This window comes from Neovison vison, chromosome 1 (assembly GCF_020171115.1).
Source record: "Neovison vison isolate M4711 chromosome 1, ASM_NN_V1, whole genome shotgun sequence".
NCBI lineage: Eukaryota > Metazoa > Chordata > Mammalia > Carnivora > Mustelidae > Neogale > Neogale vison.
The window spans coordinates 162,247,895-162,270,077 of NC_058091.1; the positions used below are offsets into that span (position 1 = coordinate 162,247,895).

General features: G+C 62.4%; 1 protein-coding gene across 1 annotated transcript; it reads left to right on the forward strand.

The window, feature by feature from the left end:
- The first annotated feature begins 571 nt into the window (after positions 1–571).
- Positions 572–21,971, forward strand: WNT9A (Wnt family member 9A). The gene is made up of 4 exons (XM_044261817.1): positions 572–666; positions 16,873–17,129; positions 18,122–18,384; positions 19,783–21,971. Exons 1-4 carry the CDS (start codon positions 572–574, stop codon positions 20,263–20,265), a joined length of 1,098 nt encoding a protein of 365 aa, XP_044117752.1. The 3' UTR covers positions 20,266–21,971.
- The last annotated feature ends 212 nt before the right edge of the window (positions 21,972–22,183 follow it).

Genomic DNA, 22,183 nt, shown 5'->3' on the forward strand with positions numbered 1-22,183 from the left:
GCTTCCGCTGAGGGCTGACCCTGGGTCCTCCAGGGCTCACCACCGCTGGTCCGGGCCTGGAGCTCCGCCCCTGTCCCGCCCCGGCCCCTGGCTCCGCCCCCGCAGCCGCCCGGGTCCCCCCAACCCGGCGAGCCCCTGGGAGCCAACGCTCCGCCCCGGCCCCGCCCCAGCCCTCCGCGCGCCCCCAGACCGCCTCTAGCCCCGCCCCCGTGGCCGCCCCCCGTCCCTCCTACCCCGGCCGCCCCGGCTCGGAGTCAGCGCTCCGCCCCAGCCCCGCCCCTACTCCACCACTCCCCACTCCTCCCGCCCCCCACGCGCCCCGCCTCCAGGCGCGCGGCGCGCCCCGACACCCGAAGGGCCGGGCGGCGGCGCAGCGGGGCGGTGCGCTCGGCTCGGGTTTCGGCCCGCCCCTGGCGTCGGCGTGGCCCCTCCTTGGGCGCGGGCGGGCGGGGCCCAGCTGGCCGGCGCCCCGCCCCCGGCCCGGGGCTCCGGGCGCTATAAGAGGGCGGCGGCTGCGGGGCACCCTGCGCGGGGCCGGGAGCGCGATGGTCAGCCGCCGAGGCGCGGCAAGATGCTGGATGGGCCCCTGCTGGCGCGCTGGCTGGCCGCGGCCTTCGCGCTGACGCTGCTGCTCGCCGCGCTGCGCCCCTCGGCCGCCTACTTCGGGTAGGTGCCTCGGCGGCCCGGCGGGCGGGCTGGCGGGCGGGCGGCTCGGAGATGGGACGCGGGGTGGGCGGCCCAGGTGCGCGGGCCGCGGGGTGCCGGGCGCTGTTGGCGGCATGCGCGTCGCTCCGTCCACGGGTCAGTGTCCTCGCAGCGCTGCGTGGGGAGAGGGGCCGGCGGCCCCGACGGGCTGGCACGGGGTCGTGGTCCTCCGTGACCCCGGAGTCGTCTTCGCCGCGACGCGCCTGTGAGCGGAGCTCCCTGGAGCTCGGGGACCAAGTCTGGTCCGGGAGCTCTGTTAGGCCGCGGAGTTCTGGGGGAACGGCTGAAGCCTCCCCCCGCCCCTATCCACCCTTGCAGCTTACCCCTCCTTTCTCTCCTCGAGAAGTTAATTTAACAACAACAAAAAAATACGTACAAAATCCAGATGTTCCTTGCACTGAGCCCCAAAGGGGGGGGGGAACCCAAGCTGGAGGAATTTATTTTTCTTGCGCTTTGCTTCTTATGCCCGCTCTGGCCCCGGCCCGCGGGAGCGCTTCTGTGGGACCTGGCCTAGAGCGCAGGGCCCGGCGGGGGCTGTGAACGCGGTCCCCCGCGGTCTCAGGGGTCGCTGCCCCGCGCGCTCTCCGCTCTCCGTAGTAGCAGTTTGCGTGGTTTCGGCGCGTCGCTCCCCGCCGTTCTTTTCTGGCCTTCCTCGTCCCTGTCTCCTAGATCTGGGATGTCCAGCCCAGAGCCCTTGGGGGACCCTCTCTGACTGTGTCACGCAGATGGGCACCCCGAAGTCCGGGCTGGCCCGGCGCGGACAGCCCTCTAGGCCCCTCAGCCTCCGCTCCCGCCGCCCAGGCGCCGCCCCGGGAGCCGAGGCCCAGCCCCGAGCCCTGGTCCCTGCCCTGGGCTTCCCGGTGCCGCTCCCGGCCGCTGCCCTTTGCCCGTCACCTGTTCCCTCGTCCCTGGCCCCGGCGCCGTCGCGCGGCGGCTGGCCGGCAGAGGGCCCCGTTGGTCCAGAAATATGCCACCGCCAGGGCGGGGAGAGGCCACTGGGCGAGGAGCCCTGCAGGTGTATCCTGTTCTCAAAGAAAATAAAATATTTTCATGGGAAACTTTCCCTTTGTGTTTTTCTTTCCCCCCCTTTCTCCTTCTGTTCCTTTCTCCTGGGTCGTCTTCCAGGGTCAGCTCCGTGTCTCCTTCCCCTGGAGACCCCACCCGGCTGCCCTCTCCTGGCTCCGGCTGTGGGCCCAGCCCTGCCTGGGGCCTGGGCTGTGCAGAGGCTGGCACGCCTCTGCACGCCATCTGTGCAGGCTTCGCCTCGCCCTCGCGGGCAGAGGGAGGGTCAGAGGGTGGCCGTCTGGCCGCAGGTCCACGGTGAGTCACGGCAGCCTGTCAGCCAGCTGTGCCTTCCTGCTCTGCCGGCCCAGCCTCGGGTCTGCTCACCAGGCCCCAGACACACCCTGGCTTGTCTGCTCTGTGGGTCTGCCTGCTGCCAGCCCACAGAGGGGAGGTAGGGGTCGTGGGTCCTGGCTCCTTGGCTCCCAACAACCCACCCCCACCCTCACCTCGGGCAGCAGAGGGGCTTTGCCCCTCTGGAGAAGTCGTTGAGGTCTGCCCTCAACTAGTGGGCATGCAGGGGAATGCAGGGGGGCTTGGTGCCCCTGGGACCCCTCCGGTCAGCTCTCTGGCCCAGCACTTTGGCCCCAAAGGCTGTCCTGTGCAGAGCACAGGAGGCAGACCTGCTGCCCCAGGGACCAGTCCACTGCCGGCACCAGGCAGGGGAGCTGGGATCCGTGTGATGGACAGAGGTTCTGGAGCAGGGGCAGGCCTGGTGCCAGCTGGCCGGGTGGAGAAGGGCAGGAACCCGGTGCTGGAGGGATCCTTACCCAGCAAACGCCTTGGGAGGGGATCCCCAAGGTGGAACCAGACCCAGAAATAGAAGAGGGGGCAAGATGTGCTCAGAATCGGTCTGTGTGTGGAGGTCCAGCCCTTCTGGTCTGGGGCCCTTCCTCCTGGCCCAGCAAAGTGGCAGGAGCTGGAGGGCTGGGGGAAGGAGATGGCCCAAGGTGGGACGGGCAGGGCAGGGCTGGGACTGGGGGCTTCCCTCCCAACCTGGAGTGCAGAAGGAGCAGGAGGAAGAAGCCGGGACCTGGGAGTCAGGCCCTCCTTCTCCCTTCCCCCTCTCCGAAAGCTCTGCCTGGCACGGAGGCTCCCCAGCAGGCCAAGCAGCTCCTGTTACAACCCAGAAACTGAGAGAGGCTGGCCTGGGCTGGGGGGCGGGGGTGGTGTCACGTGGGCGTCGGGAGCCCTCCCTGCCCCCTCAACGAGGCTGCAGCTCAAGCTGCCCGGCTCCTGTTGCCCTCTCAGCCTCTGGCCACTAGGCAAGACCCTCCAGGCCGCTTCCTGGCCACGGGGAAGGGGCTCTTCCCTCTTCCTCCAGGGCCTGGCCCTTCTTCTTGGTGGTGTGATTAGCAGGTGGCGGTTCCATCTGGTTCTCCAGGGGCCTAGACAGCTTGGCCTGATGCCCTCGTGGAAGGAGGGGTTGCCTGGCTCCCCGCAGCAAGGGGCTGGCCCGAGGTCTAGCGAGTTTGGGAAACAGACTCGGGCCCCCACCTCCCCATGCCCTGTGGACCTGGGTGGGCTGAAAGCTTGGCCTGCACCCGGCCCTGCCTCTGGTATTAGAGGGGAGCAAAATCAGCCAAGGGAAGGAGGGGTGTCTGTGGAGGCTGAATGTCTGCTCGGGAAGGGGGTCCCTGAACCCAGGGGGAGGCGCCCTGCAACTCCCCCAAGCATGGAGCCAGGGACTGGGTCCAGCAGAGTGGGTCCCACAGGGCCCTTTGCTTAGAAATCCCACGTGTGCCAAGCCAGCCCCAGCAGAGGCACCCAAGCCGATACACTTGCCTCCAGGGGGTGTCGGCGGTGGGTGGGGATGGGGGGCGGAGGCCTCAGTCTTCCAACATCGGTCACCGCCCAAGAACTAGGAAAGGCTATGATGAGCCCTGAGACCCTTTCTTGGGATTGGTCCCAGCACCCCACCTTCTATGGGAAACTTTGTGGGCTGGCTTGGGGAAGAGGTCTGTCTGGAGGAGGTTGCAGCGGGCATGGCCACAGAGGGACTTCCCCCCAGCCAGGCCAGACATCAGTGCGCAGGGTTGGGGGGACACCCGGAACCAGTCTGAAAGGCAGCTCTGGTGCTCCAGGCCCCCGTTCTGTCTGTGATTGAAACAGAACTCCTATCCCGTTAGTGTACCCTGTTAGGGAATGCAGTTCTGTGGTTTCTGGTCCTTCTGCAAGGGGTGTGGCCAGCACCACTATCTCATTCCAGAGTGTTCCATCACCCCAGAAACCTCACATCCTGCCCCCACCCTGCCCCCGGCAACCGCTAAGCCACTTTCTGTCTCTGTGGGTTTGCCTGTTCTGGGCATGGTGCATAAGCGGAGTCCTACAGCCCGTGGCCTTCGTGGCCGGCTCACGTCAGCCAGCACCCATCCCTGTCATAGCCAGCGCCTGCGCGCCTTTCCCTTTGTGCCTGGGTGGATGTCCGACTGTGTGGGCGCAGAACCATCTCTTTCCTTCGGCCTCTGTTGACGGATGCCTGGCTGGGTTCCACCATTAGGCCCTTGTCAGGCTGCCGTGAGCATTGGTGGACATGCTTTCCTGTGCGGTGATCCCGAGAGGTGGAATTCTGGGTCCCGTGGCGACTGTCTGTTTCCAAGAACCCAGGACACGATCAGCTGCCGTCATGCACGCCCACCAGCCCTGCAGCAGCGGTCCAGTTTCTCTACAAAGCCACCAGCTCTCCTTGTCTCTGGCTTTGCTTTTTATTCTAGCCGTCCTGCGGGCATGGGGTGGCATCTCACTGTGCCCTTCCCTGATGGGTTTGCCTTTCCCTGCTGACTGGCGACATATTGTTCATCTGTAGCTCTTCTCTGCAGAAATCTCTGCTCCATTTCTGGGCCCAGCTTTTGGCTGGGTCGTGGGTCTTTGTGCTGATTTGTAAGGGCTCTTTATTTATGTGGATCTATTCTCGGACAGCGGACAGGCTGAGCTGCCAGCCGGCAGTGTGTCTCCCAAAGCTGCGTGCACAGGCACCTCGTGTGAGCCTTCCTAGTGCATCGTCCTCTGACTTGGGCCCCAGCATGACTGTGTGGAGCAGGAGGCCGTCTGTTTGCTGGGGCCCAGTCTGGAGGCCTGGTCAGGGGCTCTAGGCACTTGCACAGGAGGTGTCCCTGGCCCTGCCCTCAGGCACTGCTGTCTGATGGGGGTGGCTGTGCATGTGGGGTCAGCGCCGGGGTGTGGGGTGCTCGCTGTATAAGCCTGGGACCTGGCTGCACGTCCTGTGTGGCCCGGAGAGGAGGGGAGCCCGCTGGTCCCGGGAGGGGAAGGAAGGAGGGGCTCCAGGGCTGGAGGAGGCAGCCTAGGCAAGGTTGGCCTGTGGGGGGCTTGGGGATCAGGCTCCCCAGTGAGGGAGGTCAGCCTCTTGTGGTGGGGCTAGGGAGGCACCAGCAGAGGGGAAGGTGTCCCCAGGGACCCCCTGGTGGGTGGTGGAACAGTGAGCTGTGGGAGCCTTAGCAGTCTGGGCAGATGCTGTCCTCAGCACACACATGCTGCTGGGAGCAGCCCTGTGACGCCTCAGGCCAGCATTTGCTGGGGACGCTGTGGAGAGCTCCTGGGGCTCTGGGGGAGTGTGGGCCTGCACCAGGAGCAGAGGGGAAGTGCAGGTCCAGGCAAGGGACTTCTCCTTCTCTGCAGTGTCCAGGGCAGCTGGGTGGCCAGCGGAGAGTGGCCCTGTGGGGAGCCCTTGGAGTGGTGCGAGGGGGGATGTGAGGTGGGGAGGAAGAGCATGGAGAGCCCTGGACCCTAGGCCCTGACAGACATGGGGAGGCGGGTGGAGGGAGCAGGTGGGCAAGGATGGAGATGTGCTCCCTCTCTCTGCTTGGTAGAGTCTGTCCCTCCTCCCTGTCCTCCTGGCCTGTGCCCCGCACCCCCCCCCCCCAGCACAGAAGCAAGTAGGGGCAGGTGCTCGGCCACAGCTTAGACCAGGCCCCTGGGCTGGAGGCCTCCCGAGGCTTCATGGAGAGCCTGAGGTGAGGAGGAAGCCACGGCCACCTGGCCCCCCTCAGCTGTGGGAGCAGATGTCCTACCACAGCCGGCAGCTGTCTGGACGGGGGGACAGCTGGCCTAATCTCGCCCCCGTCCTTGCCACTGTGGTGGGGACCCAATTCCAGAGCCCAGAGCACCGGTAGGACCCTGTCTGGGCTCCCAGGGTGGCCCTGGCCCAGGGCGCCGCTTGCTGACTACCCCCAGGGGGCCCCCCCCATGTAGAGGACAAAAGGAGAAGTGTGTGGGTAACTTTTCTCCTGGAAAAGAATGCACGCACGCGATTCCTCCCGTGGGACTGAGATGAGCCGATAAGGGGTCTGGTTTGATTTTCCTGGCCGCAGAAACATGACACCTGTCAGCAGGGCCAGCACCAGGCCCACTGAATCCTGCAGGGCATGGGCTCCCTTTGTGCATTGTCCCAGTGGGCAGCGTGGGTGCCCTTGTAGGGCCCTGCCTGGCTCAGCAGGACGGCTGGGTTTCTGGGAGGCCTGGTTGTCTGGTACATGGGCAAGGCTGAACCCATGGTTGCCGCATGCCTCTGGTGGGCTGTCAGCCTCCCCCCTGGTCGAGGGTTGGTCCCGGCTGTCCCCTCCTCCAGAAAGCCAGCCGTGGCCTACCTGCCGTCTACCTCTAGTGAGACCAGAGCTCTCTTCCAAGCTGCCCTGGGCTGGTGTGTCTAAGGCCCATGGGGGATCCTGTTGTTCCTCTGCTCCCTCACTCTGGACTCGGGAGCCCTGTGTGGGGTCTGCTGGCTCCTGCACCAAGCTGGCTAGCCCCCTCCGCACCCCAGGCCCTTACTTGCTCAGCTGCACCCGCCCCACCCTGCCGTCTGGCCTGTCAGACGGGTTTTGAGGGCATGTGCTGAGGGGGTAGAGGACCCCTGTGGAGCTCCCAGGGCAGGGATATGGGTGGGGGGCTTGGGGCACCCCTGGTATGGGTGCAGGAGGTGGGGGCCTGTGGCCCTGCAGGCCCCGGCTGGGTGTGAACAGCAGTGTCTTCCTGCAGGGGCCTCCCCAGGGTGGGCTGGGTGGGGGGGCAGGTGGGCTCGGCAAGGGCCTCCCAGGAAAGAACATTGCAGGCTGGGCAGGGGCTCCCCAGGAAGGAACACCGTGGGCTGGAGATGCGGTGGGGGCAGGTGGGCTGGGCAGCGGCCTCCCCAGGACGGCAGCGCCAACCTGGGTGGCGTGCTGGCAGCCCAGCTCCGTGACCCATGGGCCCGGCCCACCGTCCTCCCCTGCCCCTCCCAGTGAGGTTCCTGGCTGGCCTGGCGCCCCTGGCCGCAGGAGGAAACCCGGCCGCCCAGCTGGCAGGCCCGGCTCCTTGGGACCAGCAGCCGGACGAGGGAATGGAAAACGGCAAGCCTCAAGCTGCGTTTGTTTTTCTTAGCGATACCTGAGGTAGACGCAGCCAGGGAAGTGGTCTGGCCCAGGACGAGAGGCCGCCGGGGGCTCCCAGATCAGAGCACGTCAGAGCCAGCTTCCTCCTGGACAGACAGAGTTGCTGCAGCCGCCCCAGGCCACCCCGGGGCGGGATGTCCGTCTGGGCTGTCGCAGTGTCTGTCCTGGCATCCCTGTCCAAGCTGGGTGTGCGGGAGGTGGTCATGGGGTGATGCTCCTGGCGGCTTCTCCAGTTCCCCCCTGCCCCACGTCTTGCCTGTCCCTCCCCGTGACAACTCGCGGGGACCTGTGTTGTCGGTGAGGCCTGGGGCCATGCAGTCCACTGCTCCTGTTCCTCTGTGAGGCCACAGCTCCCCGTCTTCTCCCTTCACTGTCCGTGAATCTGAGGTCCCATTCAGCCCCCCTGGGTGCCCACGGCATTCCACCCCCTGCTCTAGAAAGAGGCCTATTGGCCAGCAGCCTCCAGGGCCTGGGATCCCAGGAGATTTGCTGGGTGTGGGGTCCCAGGGGTTTGCTGGACCTGGGGTCTGGGGGTTTGCTGGGCCTGGGGTTGGACTCGCAGACATCAGGCCTTGTGCATTGGATTTTGCTGGGTGTGGCTGAGTCCTGTGTCCGCCGGCTGACCCCCAAGCTGGCCCAGCCTGAGCCAGGAGCTCCCCAGAAACACTCAATCTGCAGGTTTGCTATAGCCGCATGGACACAGCCCGTCCATGAGGGAGCAGGGAGGGGGTACCCAGGAATGTCGGGGCCCGGGCTCTCCAAGCTGACAGAGGTGACAGCTGTCACAGACACAGGGTTGCTTGGCCTGTCGTTGCCACTGGGCCGCCCTCCCACCTTGCTCGCCATGGCCCGTGGCCCCTGCTTCCTCCTTGGCGTGTCTGGGCCCCCGCTGACTGTGGAGCCCACAGGGAGGGCCCAGCCTCTGGTGGTGTCTGCAGCCCCGAGTCTTGCATGCTTGGTGAGATCGGCCAGCACTCAGGTGGATGGAGGGTTAATCTCACAACCAGTTTCTCTGCACTGGAATTTGTTTTGAATTAGATTCACACAGAAATTAAATGCTGTCTGGTGGGGCTGAGGTTTCCTTGGCAGGGTGCTGTGGCTTCTGGAACTCCGGCCTCTACTCCCTCCACCCAGCCCAGGGAGCTGGCTTTGTGGGCAGGATGGCCCTTGGGGTGGCTGGGTCTGTTGGCAGGAGGAAGTGCTCCTGGAATCTGTCCCTGCTGCAAAGCGGGAAGGAGCAAGAGCTCTGGGGCCTGGGCCATCTGGGCCTGAGGACAAGGACATCTCCATCCCCAGGCCGCCACGCATGGCGGTCTCCGGCCTGGCCCACGGAGGGACACAGGCTCCTCGATGTGGCTGTGCCTCTCCTGCCTGGGTTCTTTTCACTCCCGGGGAGACTGGGGTGGGGTCTCCTCAGAGGTGCTATGGGCTGGTCACAGAATCTAGTCTGGGGCAGCTGTGCCCAGGATCCTTACCTTAATGACACCCACAAACAGGGTGCATTCCATACTCCCAGAGGGTATGAATTTGTGGGCCTTCTCTTCTGCCTCTTGCATTCAGTGACCAGCATAATTCAGGGGTTGTGGGTGGATGGGCATGCATGGAGATGCCCCTGTGGGCCTCAGCAGGAACGGCCGCACACCTGTGAGCTGAGTGTCACAGGCCAAATGCAGGTTCTTGCTGTGCTGTTCTTTCTGGAGTTGAGATAAGCCTGCAATTTCTGCAAGGAGTAAGAGACCGCAAAACTGACCCAGCAGGTTTGGATAAACTGAGTGGAACTGCGGGCAGGAGTGAGTTGTTGGTCCATTTGAAAGCAGATTAGAAATAGCTGAAGAGCATGAGCAAGGCTAGAAGATGGGGCAGCAGAGGGTTCCCCCGAGTGTGGTCCGTGGGGTGCCTGCACACCTCCACAGAGGCTAGAGGCCGGACTTGGGGACGCATGGACAGGGCTCCCATCTGACAATGGCCAAGCTGAGCATTTTCTGCAATTCTCAGAATTGATCGGTGGCACCTACGGGATTCGGGAGGCCCTGAGGAGCCCTGAGCAGAAAACGCAGAAATCATACCAGAACATCCAGAACCAGACCGGTGAGACGCCTGAAATGAAGCACTGTAAGAGCAGAGGCTGGGCAGACACGCACAGATGATCTCTCAGGATGGGGCAGTCTGGCCACGGGCTATAGAGTGGCTGGCTGGGGACCTGCAGGGGATGCCTCCCAGACGCCATCCTGTGAGGCAGCCATGGAGGATGCGGAAACGTGCAACTTCAGACTGCGGGGCAGAGATGGGATAGCAAGAAACAACCCAACATGAGGCAGGACAGGAGGAACAGAAACAAAGCGGGCAGGCCCAGCAGACAGTGTAGGACACACCCCAGCTGTGTGGCTGCATGCATCTGGGTTGTAGTGGGGTCGTAGGTCTGATCACTGGGTCCAGGAGACACAGACAAGACATCAGCGTAGAGAATGCAGGAGAATGGAGACATAACACACCAACTCGGTGGACTGTAAGGCAGAGAGCAAAGCTAGAGAAAAGATGCAGAAAGATGCACCATGATCCAGGCCCTGCATGGCCACCTGGTCTGTGACCTGGGCTCTGCACGTGACCTGACTGTGACCAGGGTCTCCACAGTGAACTGACCATGACCTGGGCTCTGCACCGTGACCTGACTGTGACCCAGGCTCTGCACGACGACCTGGTCTGTGACCTAGGCTCTACACGGTGACCTGACCATGACCCGGCTCTGCACGGCAACCTGACTGTGACCTGGGGTCTGCACGGTGACCTGAGCCATGACCAGGACTCTGCACAGTGACCTGAGCTGTGACCTGGGCTCTGCACGATGACCTCTGACTGTGACCAACACAATGCACAGTGACCCCTGAGCCGTGCCCCAGGGTCTGCATGGTGACCTGACCATGACCCGGGCTCTGCACAGTGACCTGAGCTGTGACTTGGCCTCTGCAAGATGACCTGACTGTGGCCTGGGGTCTGCATGGAGATCTGACTGTGACCTGACAGTGACCCAGGCTCTGCACGACCACCTGGTCTGACTTGGGCTCTACATGGTGACCTGACCATGACTCGGGCTCTGCACGGCAACCTGACTGTGACCTGGGATCTGCACGGTGACCTGAGCCATGACCTGGGCTCTGCACGATGACCTCTGACTGTGACCAACACAATGCACAGTGACCCCTGAGCCGTGCCCCAGGGTCTGCATGGTGACCTGACCATGACCTGGGGTCTGCACGGTGACCTGACCCATGATCAGGACTCTGCACAGTGACCTGAGCTGTGACCTGGGCTCTGCACGGTGACCTCTGACTGTGACCAACACAATGCACAGTGACCCCTGAGCCGTGCCCCAGGGTCTGCATGGTAACCTGAGCCATGACCTGGGCTCTGCCTGGTGGCCCCTGTGCTGTGCCCCAGGGTCCGCACAATGACCTGAGCTTGGCATGGTGGCCCGTGCTGTGACCTAGACTCTGCACAGTGACCTGAGCTGTGACCCGGGCTCTGTAAGGTGACCCCTGGGCTGTGACCTGAGCTCTGCATGGTGACCTGAGATCTGCATGGCAACCTGAGCTGTGACCCATGCTCTGCATGGTGACTACTAGGCTGTGACCTGGGCTCTGACCTTGGGTCTGCATGGTGACCCGAGCTGTGACCTGGGTTCTGCATGGTGACCCCCAGGCTGTGACCTGGGCTCTGCATGGTAACCCCTGGGCTCTGACCCCGGGTCTGCACGGTGACCTGAGCTGTGACCTGGACTCTGCACGGTGAACGCTGGGCTGTGACCTGGGCTCCACACGGTGATCTGATTTTGAGGCAAGTGCCGTAGGAGTATATTTGAGGAATTTGAGGAAATGCATATTTGAGAAGTGCAGAGGAGCCTGGAAGCCCTCAGCAACTGTAGGTCACAGATGGAGGCAAAGAGCAGGGATCTAAACCCAGAGAAAGCAGAAGGAAGGACGCAGAAGTGAGGAAACAACCCCCTTGTGTTAGAGATGAAGGGGTCCCCGCATGGGCAGACCCGACGAGCTGGATGGGGTGATCACCCATGGGAGCTGCAGACGCGCCTGCACAGAGGTGTGTGGATGACTTCAGGGCAGGTCTGGAGCATGGCTGAGCGTCACACAGTGTGCCCACGCACTGGGGTAGCATCTGATGCGCAAAGGAATGAGGCACCCACATTCAGCAGACAGGTGCTCTCCGAAAACAGGGTGTTCTTGGCGTGAGGGTGCTGTCACAGAAGACCACACTCCGTCTGGTTCCCTGGGTGCGGAATGTGCAGGGCAGGCAGACCTCAGAGACAAAGTGGATTAGTGCTGGCCAGGGGCTGGGACCAGGAGCTAAAGTCGTGCCTGTCATTTTGAGACCATGAAATGCCCTAAAATCGGCCATGGCCATGTTTGCACATATCTGAGAATATACGGCAAACCCCTGAACTGTAGACCTTAAATGGGTGATTTTACGGTGTGGGAATTATATCTCAATAAAGCTGCTTGGAAAAAAGAAGGAAAAAGAAAAGAAAGAAGAGTAATCAGATCAGAAGGGAGATCTTTTCCAGAAAAGGTCAGGCTTCATGCCGAGTTCTACCAAGAAGTTAAGAAGATGTGATTCTAATCTGACCAGTCTTCTAGGCGGTTTAACAAACTAATTCTCTCTGAGGCACTGACCCCTGGCAGGATGAGCACGGAAGAGAAAATTGCAAACACAGATGCGAAAGGCCTAGACACGACATCTTAGGGTTATGGCTAGCTGCACAGAGGAAGGCCAAGCCCCTCCCGGCTGAGGCACGCGGGTGTCCAGCCTCGGGAAGGCAAGGGAGTGGAATTCCTTGTTTTAGCAAGGGAGTGGAATTCCTTGTTTGAGCAGATTAAAGTAGAAAAATCCCCTGCCAGTAGAGGCAGGGACCCCGTCTAATGACCTTTGACATCGGCTTGTATGTTTTGGAAAGCTCATAGGGAACAGAAAGCAGAGGTGGCTCCTTTAACCTGCTGTGGGGCCCAGAAGACAGCCAGCCAACCTCAGGCTTGTTGTTGAGTGGACCAGAACTTCCCTTTTAAGACCAGAAGTCAGACAGGGATGCTGGCTGCCACACTCATTTGAACCCACGTGATGCCACGTGGTGCCACATGATCCTTCAGGCAGGATGGGAGTGGGTCTGTCCTATGACAATAGGGCACATTCCCTGGCTCTGGCCTCTGGTGCTTCGCCCACCTGCAGGGTGTCCCTGTCTCCCTCGGACTGGGTCTGGGAGGCAGAGATGTGAGTTTGGGCAGTGGGGGTGAGGGAGGGGGCAGGGTCCCTGCTCCCAGGACTGGCGCCCATGTTTCTGTCCTACATGTCGCCTGCCTGCCCAGAAGCTCACTGGATGGTGCTGCAGGGCCAGGGACAGGGCACTGGGCCCTGGGCGGCTGTTGGAACCCTGCATTGTGGCTCACAAGGCCCTCACTGTGGCAGGAAGGCAAGCAGGATGGCCTGGGACAGAAGAGGACGAAAGCAGCTCTGGGTCTCAGAAGACCACACGGCGGGTCACAGCGCATCTCAAGACCATCAGATGTGATCACGGCACAGGTGCAGCGCATGTGCGAAGGCCAGCTGCCTCCGACTGGTCTCACTTCTGGGGGTGACACATCATCTCTCCTGGAATCTGGCACTGACCAACATGGGGTGGACCACAGGTGCGGCATCTGCCCCAAGAACCCGGGAGTGGTAGGAGGGACTGCCATAGACTCACTCTAGCTCGGCAGAAGGCCCGTGGCGGGTATGAGCCTTGACCTCTAGGGAGCATGAGCCGTGGGCGGGCTCCGGGACACCCGGCCAGGGTGGGCCGTGGTGGGCGCTGGGACCTTGGAGCCAGCTTGTGCCCTCGGGACAGGCCCCAGTCACGCAGCAGGCTGCGAACCACCGGCCCAGGGCCAAGCCTAGCGTAGCTGCTGTGAGGCCGCGGTGACATTGCGGGGCAGTGTGGAGCCAGGGCCCCTGGGTGATGCCCCACCCGGGATGCGGATGCTGGCTCCCGTGGACAGAGTGCAGGTATGCTGTCGTTGAGGAGAAGGCAGCTGTTTCCCTTCAGCAGGCACGGGTTTCCAAGTGCAGTGGAAGAAGCTGCACGTGCAGAAAGAGGTTGTCCCGGACGGAACTTGTGTTTATGGGGACACGCTGCGAGGGGAACCCCGTGCTGTCCAGATAGGCTTGTGCCTGTGCAGTCACAGGAGATCAGAGCACTGTCCTCGGAGCTCGTAGGAAGGTTCGCGGGTGCTGGAGGGAGGGCTGCGTTACCCGCCTGCTGCCCGGCTCCCCCTCCATCACTCTGTCTTCGGTGGTTCTTTACTTCTGATATAGCCACATTTATTAATCTTTTCTCTTTTTTGTCATTCTGTCCCGCTTGTCCCTGGAGTACATCATTAGTCCTTGATGCAGCATTTAGGCATTCATGAGTGACGTGTAACACCCGGTCTTTTGATAATACCTGTCCCAAGCCTCTGGGCTGCCTCTTAGACCTGCTTGGGATGCCATCCTGGGAATGGCCCCGCACTGGCCGAGGGCAGCTGGTTGGGGCAGGGATGGAGGGTCCTGCTGCCCGCCCGCCGAGGGGCTGTTGTCTGTGGGCGGCCTACCCAGGCTCTGCTCCTCTGCATGCTGCCTGTATGCCTGTCTTCCTGCCGTAGACCAGACGGCCAGGGGCGGGGATTTGGATGGAGTCAGGTGTGCTGGTGTGGGGTGGGCAGCTGGGCAGAGGCGTTCTCTGGGCTGGAAGGTGCAGCCTCCAGACATGGGCCCACAGTCAGACGATGGCCCCCACAGTCTGACATGTGGGGCCGAGGGCTTGTACGCAAAGCGCTGCTATTTGGAACAGGCCACATGGTCCCACATACCCGTGACAAGCTCACAGGCCTTGGGAACTGGAGGGTACTTCTTCTGCCCCAGGCTTCCTGGGTCCAGGGCTGACCTGTGCCCACAAGCCCCCAGGGCAGCTGGCTGGGACTTTCTGGCCCCTGCAAGGACTCCACGGAACAGAGGGCCCATCTGTTCTGCCAGGCCCTAGGCTCCCACCTCTGGGGATCTCATGTAATGGCCAGTGGCGGGCACTGTGGAAGCGACATGGGTTTCCGTGGGTTACAGAGATCTGTCTGTAGCGTGTAATTCCAGAAAGAGCATCGGTAGGTGAGCTTTGGAGACGTTTAGTCCAGAATTTTGGCCGTGGGGGAATATCTTTTCCCGTGCGCACAGCAGTCCCAATCTGTACTCCTATGAGGAGGGAAAAATCCCACCTGGCTTGATGTTGTGTTTCTGAGTTGGGGGGAGGCTCGCAATCCCTTCTGGGAAGCCACTGTGTGTACCCCATGGGCAGGTGCTCCACCCCTTGGAAATGCACACTCGCACACAGGAAGGAAGTCGGCTCCGGGTCTGGGATCCTAGTTGCAGCATTTCCTTTAATCTGCCCTGTGAGAAGGTCAGGTGTACTGCCGGAGCCTCCTCACAGAGCATGCCCTGCTCTGAGTGCTCTCTGAACCTCTTTCCTTCCCCCACACTCCTGTAGGCTTCTGTCCATGTTTGGGTTTTGGTCCTGGGTGCCACCGCATTCCCCGTACCCTGTGTACCGTCTGCCTGCTTACAACCACCACCTCCATGTGGCTCTGTCCTCTGCCACTGTAGCTCGGGGCTACCCTCAGTGGAGCACACCGCAGCAGTGAGGGGGGCCTGGGGCAGAGGCCGGCCTCAGTGTGGATGCCGGCTGTCCCTGGGCATGCGGTGTGGACGTGGGCTATCCCCAGGTTTGCAGTGTGGACGCAGGCTGTCCCTAGGCATGGGGTATGGACACGGGTCATGCAGTTGGGTGCCATTGGGGCACAGGGTCACCCCCTCCACTTGTCCACACCCACCTTGCCTTAACCAGCACAGCCCCAGGTGCCCCTGGGGGGCCTTGCAGGACTGTCTTGCTCCCAGCCTGGGGCTGGGCTAACCTCGGAGAGTTAGTCTGGGGGACGGGCAGCTTGTAGGCTAGGGCTCTGCCGATGCGCAGCGGCAGCAGTCTGGGCACAGCTGTTGACATTCCTGTCTGGGGACGAGTCTCGCCCATGTTAGCTGCCTTTGTGTAGGGAGAGCGGCTCTTCCAGCCTCTGTTGCGGGTCCTCAAGTCCCTGCCTGCCTCTAGCCCAGCTCGGCAGCTGTCCCTGTCCTTGTGGCTGTCTGAGCTCCAGCAGGCCTGAAGGCTTACCATGCTGCCCGATGTGGACCCCTCCTGCATCCCTGTGCCCTTGGGCATGAAACCCAAAACCTGGGATGGGAACTGGGGGTGCAGGTCACTGCCTCCTCCCTTACCCGCTGCTTTCCAGCCCAGTGTCCTAGCTCTGAGCTCAGACACACCTTCTTCCCGAAGGCCTTGCTGCCCACATGAGGCCTGCCTGTGCCTTGGGGACTTTTGGAGCTTCTCCGTCAGCCCACACCCATGCTGGTCATGGTGCAGCAGCCGGACCTCCGAGCCATGTGTTCTGCAAGGTCTGTAGGAACCCGTCCTGGGCTCTTCTCACCAGCACTCTAGTCTCCAGGGCCAGCTGGAGCCCCGCTCCCCTGCAGCTCTCTGCTCAACCCCTCAGAGCTCCCTGGTGCCACATTGGCTCAGAGCACCCCTGGGTAGCAGGGCCAAAGCCTGGGGTGGGTCTTCTCAGGGTGCACACTGCATCTGAGTGTGAAGAGGGTGGGAGACATCGGTCTTTCCCTCTGTGTCCATCACTGCCCTCAGGCCTGCCTTTGTGGCTTTACCCTTCACGGTGTGTAGGTCTCTCCCACCTGCCTCCCTGCTCCTGACTCCGAACCCCAGGCCTAGCCCAGAATGGAGGAGCTTTGGAAGCCAGGAGCCCAGGGAGTCCTCAGGGAGCCTGGACTGCAGGGTTGTTGCTGTGGTGTGCCACAGGCCGTGGTCTGCTGCAGGCTGGGGTTGGAGGGAGCTGTAGAAAGCCTGTGGGAGCCTGCCCAGTGGCAACCATGCCCCTGAGGGGCTTTAGAGGTGCATCAGGAGGAGGGATGGGGCACGGTGTGGGGTTAAGTGTCAGGGAATGCCTGGCACCCCTGGCTGCTCCGGGTGGGCTGGCTGGGATGGGGAGGCTTGTTTCCTGTGATGCTCATGTTGGGGGAGGGTCTAGCTGGACACCCATCCTTCCTGAGGGTTAAGGGTCTGGCCAGGGCTGGGCAGGGGTGTGCCTAGAGCCAGATGTGGTGTCACCTGTGGGGGACCACTGAGATCTGTGGGTCAGAGCACTGTTGGGAGGTCAGGACCAGTCCATGCCTGGATGAAACACAAGAAACAGGGCTTGGAGGAGCCTGAGAGCATGTGACTGGCTCACAGGAGAGAGGTGGGGCTGCAGGAGAACCAGGAGATGGCCTGGGTTCCCCTGGGAGGGGCCCAGGAGTTCCGGAAGGCCCCACTGGGACCTGCAGGGGCATCTTAACAGGCTGCCGGAGACCCTCTCCAAGAGGCTTCAGGGCTGTGATGGGTCTGGGTCTTCCCATCTGGGGTCGGCAGAGGGTGGGGGTCCTGGAGCGTGCACAGTCCAACTGGATAAGCGGGCAGAAGAGCAGGTGGGTGTGCTGGATGTGGTTCCCTTGTGGCCTGGGCTGCTGCACCCCTCCGGCCCTTGGAGCACATGGTGTGTGTGTGTGTGTGTGTGTGCGCACGTGGCGGCCCTCACCCTAGCTTCTCTGTGCCCAGGCTGACAGGCAGCGAGCCCCTGACCATTCTCCCACTGACCCTGGAGCCTGAGGCTGCCGCCCAGGCACACTACAAGGCGTGTGACCGACTGAAGCTGGAGCGCAAGCAGAGGCGCATGTGCCGCAGAGACCCAGGCGTGGCCGAGACGCTGGTGGAGGCGGTCAGCATGAGTGCGTTGGAGTGCCAGTACCAGTTCCGGTTCGAGCGCTGGAACTGCACCTTGGAGGGCCGCTACCGGGCCAGCCTGCTCAAGCGGGGTGAGTGCGCGAAAGGCACTCCGTAGCAGGATGTCCCTGGAGCCTCTGTGCCTCTGGACGGCCCCAGGGGACCTGGGGGTGCCGTGAAGACACGGCAGGGCTTGACTGTCCTCCTGCCCCGCTCCCTCGAGACTGCTCCTCCACTTGAGTCGCCCTTCCGTCCTGACCCGTCCCTCCCTCCTCCTGACCCCATGTACCTGCCGCTAGGACCTCTTCCCGCCCTGCTCTCCCCTCTGGCTCCTCTGTCCTGCTCCTCCCTGCTTCCAGATGTGCCTAGTCCGTCTCCTGCCCCGCCCCTCCCTCCTGGCCCTGCCCCTTCCCCAAACCGCCCCCTCTAGTCTTCTCCACCTGGCCTGCCCCTCCCTCCTGGCCAACCCCTGACCCTACCCTGCCCCCCCTCCCCGAGCTCCTCCTGGGGGACCAGTTGCCGGCAGCAGGAAACCTTTGCGCAGCTTTGGCAGCTTTGATGGCTCTTCCCACTTGGTGGTGACTGACGCCCAGCGGCTGGGCAGGAGGGGCAGAGGTCCAGCTGCTGCCCTGAGGATGGAGCCTTTTTTCTCCTGTGTCCTTGGGATTCTGATTAGAGCTTCTCAACAGCCTCATTTAAAAACTGGGGACCTGAGGCCCAGGGCAGGCAGGATGGGGCTCTCCAAGGCCCGCAGCCAGTCTGGTGGGTGGGAGACCCAGAAAGACGAGGTCACTGGTCCCTGAGTAGAGCCTAGGTCTCCGTGTGCTTTGAATCCTCTCTCCTGCACCCCACTCTGGGCCCGGGCACACGGAGTGCCTCCTCCCTGCAGGTGTGCAAGGCAGTCCAGGCAGGTACGCCCCCAGCCAAGGTGAACGCCAGCGAGGACCCTTTCCGTGCATGCTGCTTGTGCTCAGGGTTCAGGGCTCCAGCTGACCTGCCGCGGTTTGGCCACACCTGGGTCAGGTGGGGGTGCTTCCATGGCCTGACAGGCCCTAAGGCCCCTGTGTCCCCACCCACCTCCCAGGCTTCAAGGAGACCGCCTTCCTCTATGCCATCTCCTCTGCGGGCCTGACACACGCCCTGGCGAAGGCGTGCAGCGCCGGCCGCATGGAGCGCTGCACCTGCGACGAGGCCCCAGACCTGGAGAACCGTGAGGCCTGGCAGTGGGGGGGCTGTGGGGACAACCTCAAGTACAGCAGCAAGTTCGTCAAGGAGTTCCTGGGCCGGCGGTCGAGCAAAGATCTGAGAGCCCGCGTGGACTTCCACAACAACCTCGTGGGTGTGAAGGCAAGAGGGGCGGGGCGCGGAGGGGTATGGAGGGGCATGTGGGGCGTGGGACTGTGGCCTCTGCCTCGGGGGCTCTCCAAGTGTTCCTGCCCAGGAGGCTCCTGGTCTTACAGGGATGACGAGCTGCAGCTGCGTTCTTTCGTGGGATGGGGGTTGGGCTGTAAGGTCTGGTTGGGCCTTTCTGGGGGTGCGGGCAGCCAGCGGGCAGCCAGCAGGCTGGGTCTGGGGGTGCCTTGCTCCCCTCGATCCTCTGCCCTCCCTATAGCCTCTCAGCCCCTAGGGGCCCACAGCAGCAGAGGAGGCCTGGGGACAGAAAGCCCGTCCCCGTAGTCCCCGTACAGCCCGGCCTTGAGGCTCCACGTGCTCACCAGGCAGCCCCTGAGATGTGAAGCCCTAGCCTGGGAGGGGTGAGGTAATTAGAGCCAGCCCGGGTCTGAGCCTCTCTTTATTGAGAAACCAGAGGTCTGAGTCCTGCACTCATTAAAGAATCAATTTCCCCCTTTTTCTTCGGAGCCCTTGTTCCTCCTTCTGCCCTCCCGAGAGGGGTGGGAGCAGATTAAATCCCCAAGGCAAGGCTACTTCTTTTCTTTGGAGTTCTCTCCTTTGTAAACTATTAATGAAAAGTCAGGATATGGAAAGTGCTCCATTAGCTCTGCGGGGCCTGGGTAAGCAGCGTTTTAATTAAATTTGTCCGGGTTTCTCAGCAAAGTGTCATTAAATGTGACTCTTGTATTGCCTGGCCAGAGGGCAGCTACGTTCCTAATCCCCCTCAAGCCCGCCGCCGGCCCTCCCTGGGGGTAGCGTGGGAGCCCTGGCCTGTCTCAGGATGGGTCCCCCTGGGGAGGGCCTCCCCTCTCTGCTGCCAGGGACCCCAGTGTGGGTGGTCAGGCAGGAGGCCCCTCCAGGCAGCCGTGCATGCGTGTGTGTGTGTGTGTGCGCGCGCACGTGCGCGTGCACATGTGGAGGTCGGGGTGCTGCTCCTCCTCTCTGGGGCTGACCCAGAGGATCTAGTGGCCAGTTCTACCAGGTGGGCAAGCTAACTCACATGTCCTTCCTTCTGCAGGAAGCAGGCTTCCGACACCAGACTGGGGGTTCTGGGGCGGTGTTCCTAGCAGGGCGGCAGGGGTGGCGTGCTCAGCCCCTGCAGAGGGCAGCCCTGGATGCAGGGAGGGACTGTCTGCACAGGCGGCCTCCACTCTGGAGGTCCCAGTACAGGATGGAGGACTTCTGCCCTGGGCCACCTGTGGCTTGGAGGAGAGGGGGACAGACAGACACATGAGCTGGGGAGCCTGGTGATCCCCCAGGTGGGGTTGGGTCTGGGAGAGCCGGTCCTCTGCATGGGCTGTTCCCGGCTTCACAGTGTGGCCCTCATGCCCAGCTCCCTTCCCCCACCCCCAGGTAATCAAGGCCGGGGTGGAGACCACATGCAAGTGCCACGGAGTATCGGGCTCCTGCACCGTGCGGACGTGCTGGCGGCAGCTGGCGCCCTTCCATGAAGTGGGCAAACGCCTAAAACACAAGTACGAGACGGCACTCAAGGTGGGCAGCACCACCAACGAGGCCACGGGTGAAGCCGGTGCCATCTCTCCGCCTCGGGGCCGGGCGGCAGGGGCAGGCGGCAGCGACCCGCTGCCCCGCACACCGGAGCTCGTGCACCTGGATGACTCGCCCAGCTTCTGCCTGGCCAGCCGCTTCTCTCCGGGGACCGCTGGTCGCCGGTGCCACCGGGAGAAGAACTGTGAGAGCATCTGCTGTGGGCGGGGCCACAACACGCAGAGTCGGGTGGTGACGCGGCCCTGCCAGTGCCAGGTTCGCTGGTGCTGCTACGTGGAGTGTAGGCAGTGCACGCAGCGTGAGGAGGTCTACACCTGCAAGGGCTGAGCTCCCGGTCCGGCCCGGCCTGGCTGCTGCAGGGTAGAGGCTGTGCGTGCGGCACTGGGTGTCTACACCTGCAAGGGCTGAGCTCCCCGTCCGGCCCGGCCTGGCTGCTGCAGGGTAGAGGCTGTGCGTGCGGCATTGGGTGTCTGCACTTGCAGGGGCTGAGCCCCCAGTCAGACCCAGCCCGGCTGCTGTAGGGTAGAGGCTGTGCGTGCAGCGCGGAGGGGTCTACATCTGCAGGGGCTGAGCCCCCGGTCTGGCCCGGCCCAGCTGCTGCAGAGTGGAGGTTGTGCATACCGGGTGAGGGGTCTGCAACTGCAGGGGCAGAGCCCATGGGCTGCGGCCCTCAGCACACTTGGCACATGGTGGCAGGAGCCCAGACATTGGCTGACTTGGCTGTCTCTGCCCTTTGTCCCCCCTCCAGAGTCCCAGAGGTGGGGAGTGGCCCTGGTCTGGCCCCTGCATCCCCTTTGTCCGCCCCCACCCCCTGACCTGAGAGCATTGTACAATGCTTTCCAAACTCTGTCCATCCCTAAGCGGCCAGTTACTGCAGAGCAACGACCCTCCCTGCTCTGGGCTCCCTCGAAGGAGCAGCAGGTGCACCTTTGTGACCACACAGGGTCCCTGTGCGGCTGCCTGTGGGCTGTCCTGCTCCAGCACTGGCTTAGAGAGTCAAACCACTAGGAGAGAGACAGCCCAGCCACCCAGGTGTACGGGGGTGGGGAGGTTCCCTCCGGTCCCCTCTGACATGGAGCGCTTCTCTCGGGAGTGATAGCGGTGACTTTTAAATTATTTTTATTTAACTAATATATAATTATTACTTGTCCATCCCTGCCCTGTCTCAGGCTGCGGCTCCCCCTACTCCTGGCGGAGCCCGGTCTGGAAGGCCCCTTTCCTCCCTTCCCTTGGTGTCCCCTGCTAACCTCTTTGCCTGATCTGCTTTGTTGTTTGAAACCACTAAATCAAGAAGGATGTTGCTGTTGTTGTTTTTCAAGTAGTAAAGCAGCTTGTGTCTGGCCACGGCCTTCAGGGCTTCTGGGAGCCGGATGTCTGTAGCCAGGCTTGCTGCCCGCATGAGACTGTCCTGGGAGTTGGGCGGACCCTGCTCTGGGCGACTTCGGGCATCCAGCCCTGCACTCCAGGCCTTCCTATGTCGGTTCGGAGGCCACGGGTGGCCAAGGATGGCCTGCCCTCCCTTCAGGGGTGGGCATGGCAGAGGGGAAAGGACAGCCCCTGGGAGGGGTCCTTTCATAGCTTGCTTTGTGTTACTGCAAGAAAAGGCAGTGGATGGTGACAATCCGGGGCTAAGATTTGGCAAGCCGCAGGCTGTTCTCCTTGGCCATGCTCTTGTCTTTGCAGGGAAGGAAAACAGATGGACTACACTGATCTGGTTTGGTTTGAGTGTGTGTGCATGTGGGCATGAGTGTATATATGTGCATGAATGCACACGTGCATGTGAAGTGTACATGTGCATGAAGGCACCTGCATGTCTCTGTGTGTTGTGTGCACATGTGTGACACGTGTTATGCGTGTGCATGAGTGTGCCTGTGAGCACATGGGTGCATATGTGCTGTGTGCCACATGCATGTGTGTAGGCATGTGTGTTTGTGAACTCGTGCATCTCTGGTACATATGTGCTGTGTGTGCATGCATGTGTGTTGTGTATGTGAACATGTGCGTGTATGATGCATATGTGGTTGTGTGTGCATGCACATGGGTGAGCGTGTGTGTGTGCAAATGTGTGCATGTGTGGTGTGTGTGGTTGTGTGTGCATTTGTGAAGGTGTGTGAACATGTGTGTGGTTCATGTGTGGCTGTGTGTTCATGCATGTGTGAGAGTGTGTTGTGTGTGTACATGAAGATGTGCATGTGTGGTACATGTGTGGTGTGTGTCCATGTATGTGGGAGTGAGTGTTGTATGT

Excerpts from the sequence above, each read along its gene's own strand:
- WNT9A (XM_044261817.1), top strand. The coding sequence starts at position 572 with ATGCTGGATGGGCCCCTGCTGGCGCGCTGGCTGGCCGCGGCCTTCGCG. Across the intron at positions 17,130-18,121 it reads GGCCAGCCTGCTCAAGCGGG|GCTTCAAGGAGACCGCCTTC; the intron begins GTGAGTGCGCGA and ends CCCACCTCCCAG. Across the intron at positions 18,385-19,782 it reads ACAACCTCGTGGGTGTGAAG|GTAATCAAGGCCGGGGTGGA; the intron begins GCAAGAGGGGCG and ends CCCCACCCCCAG.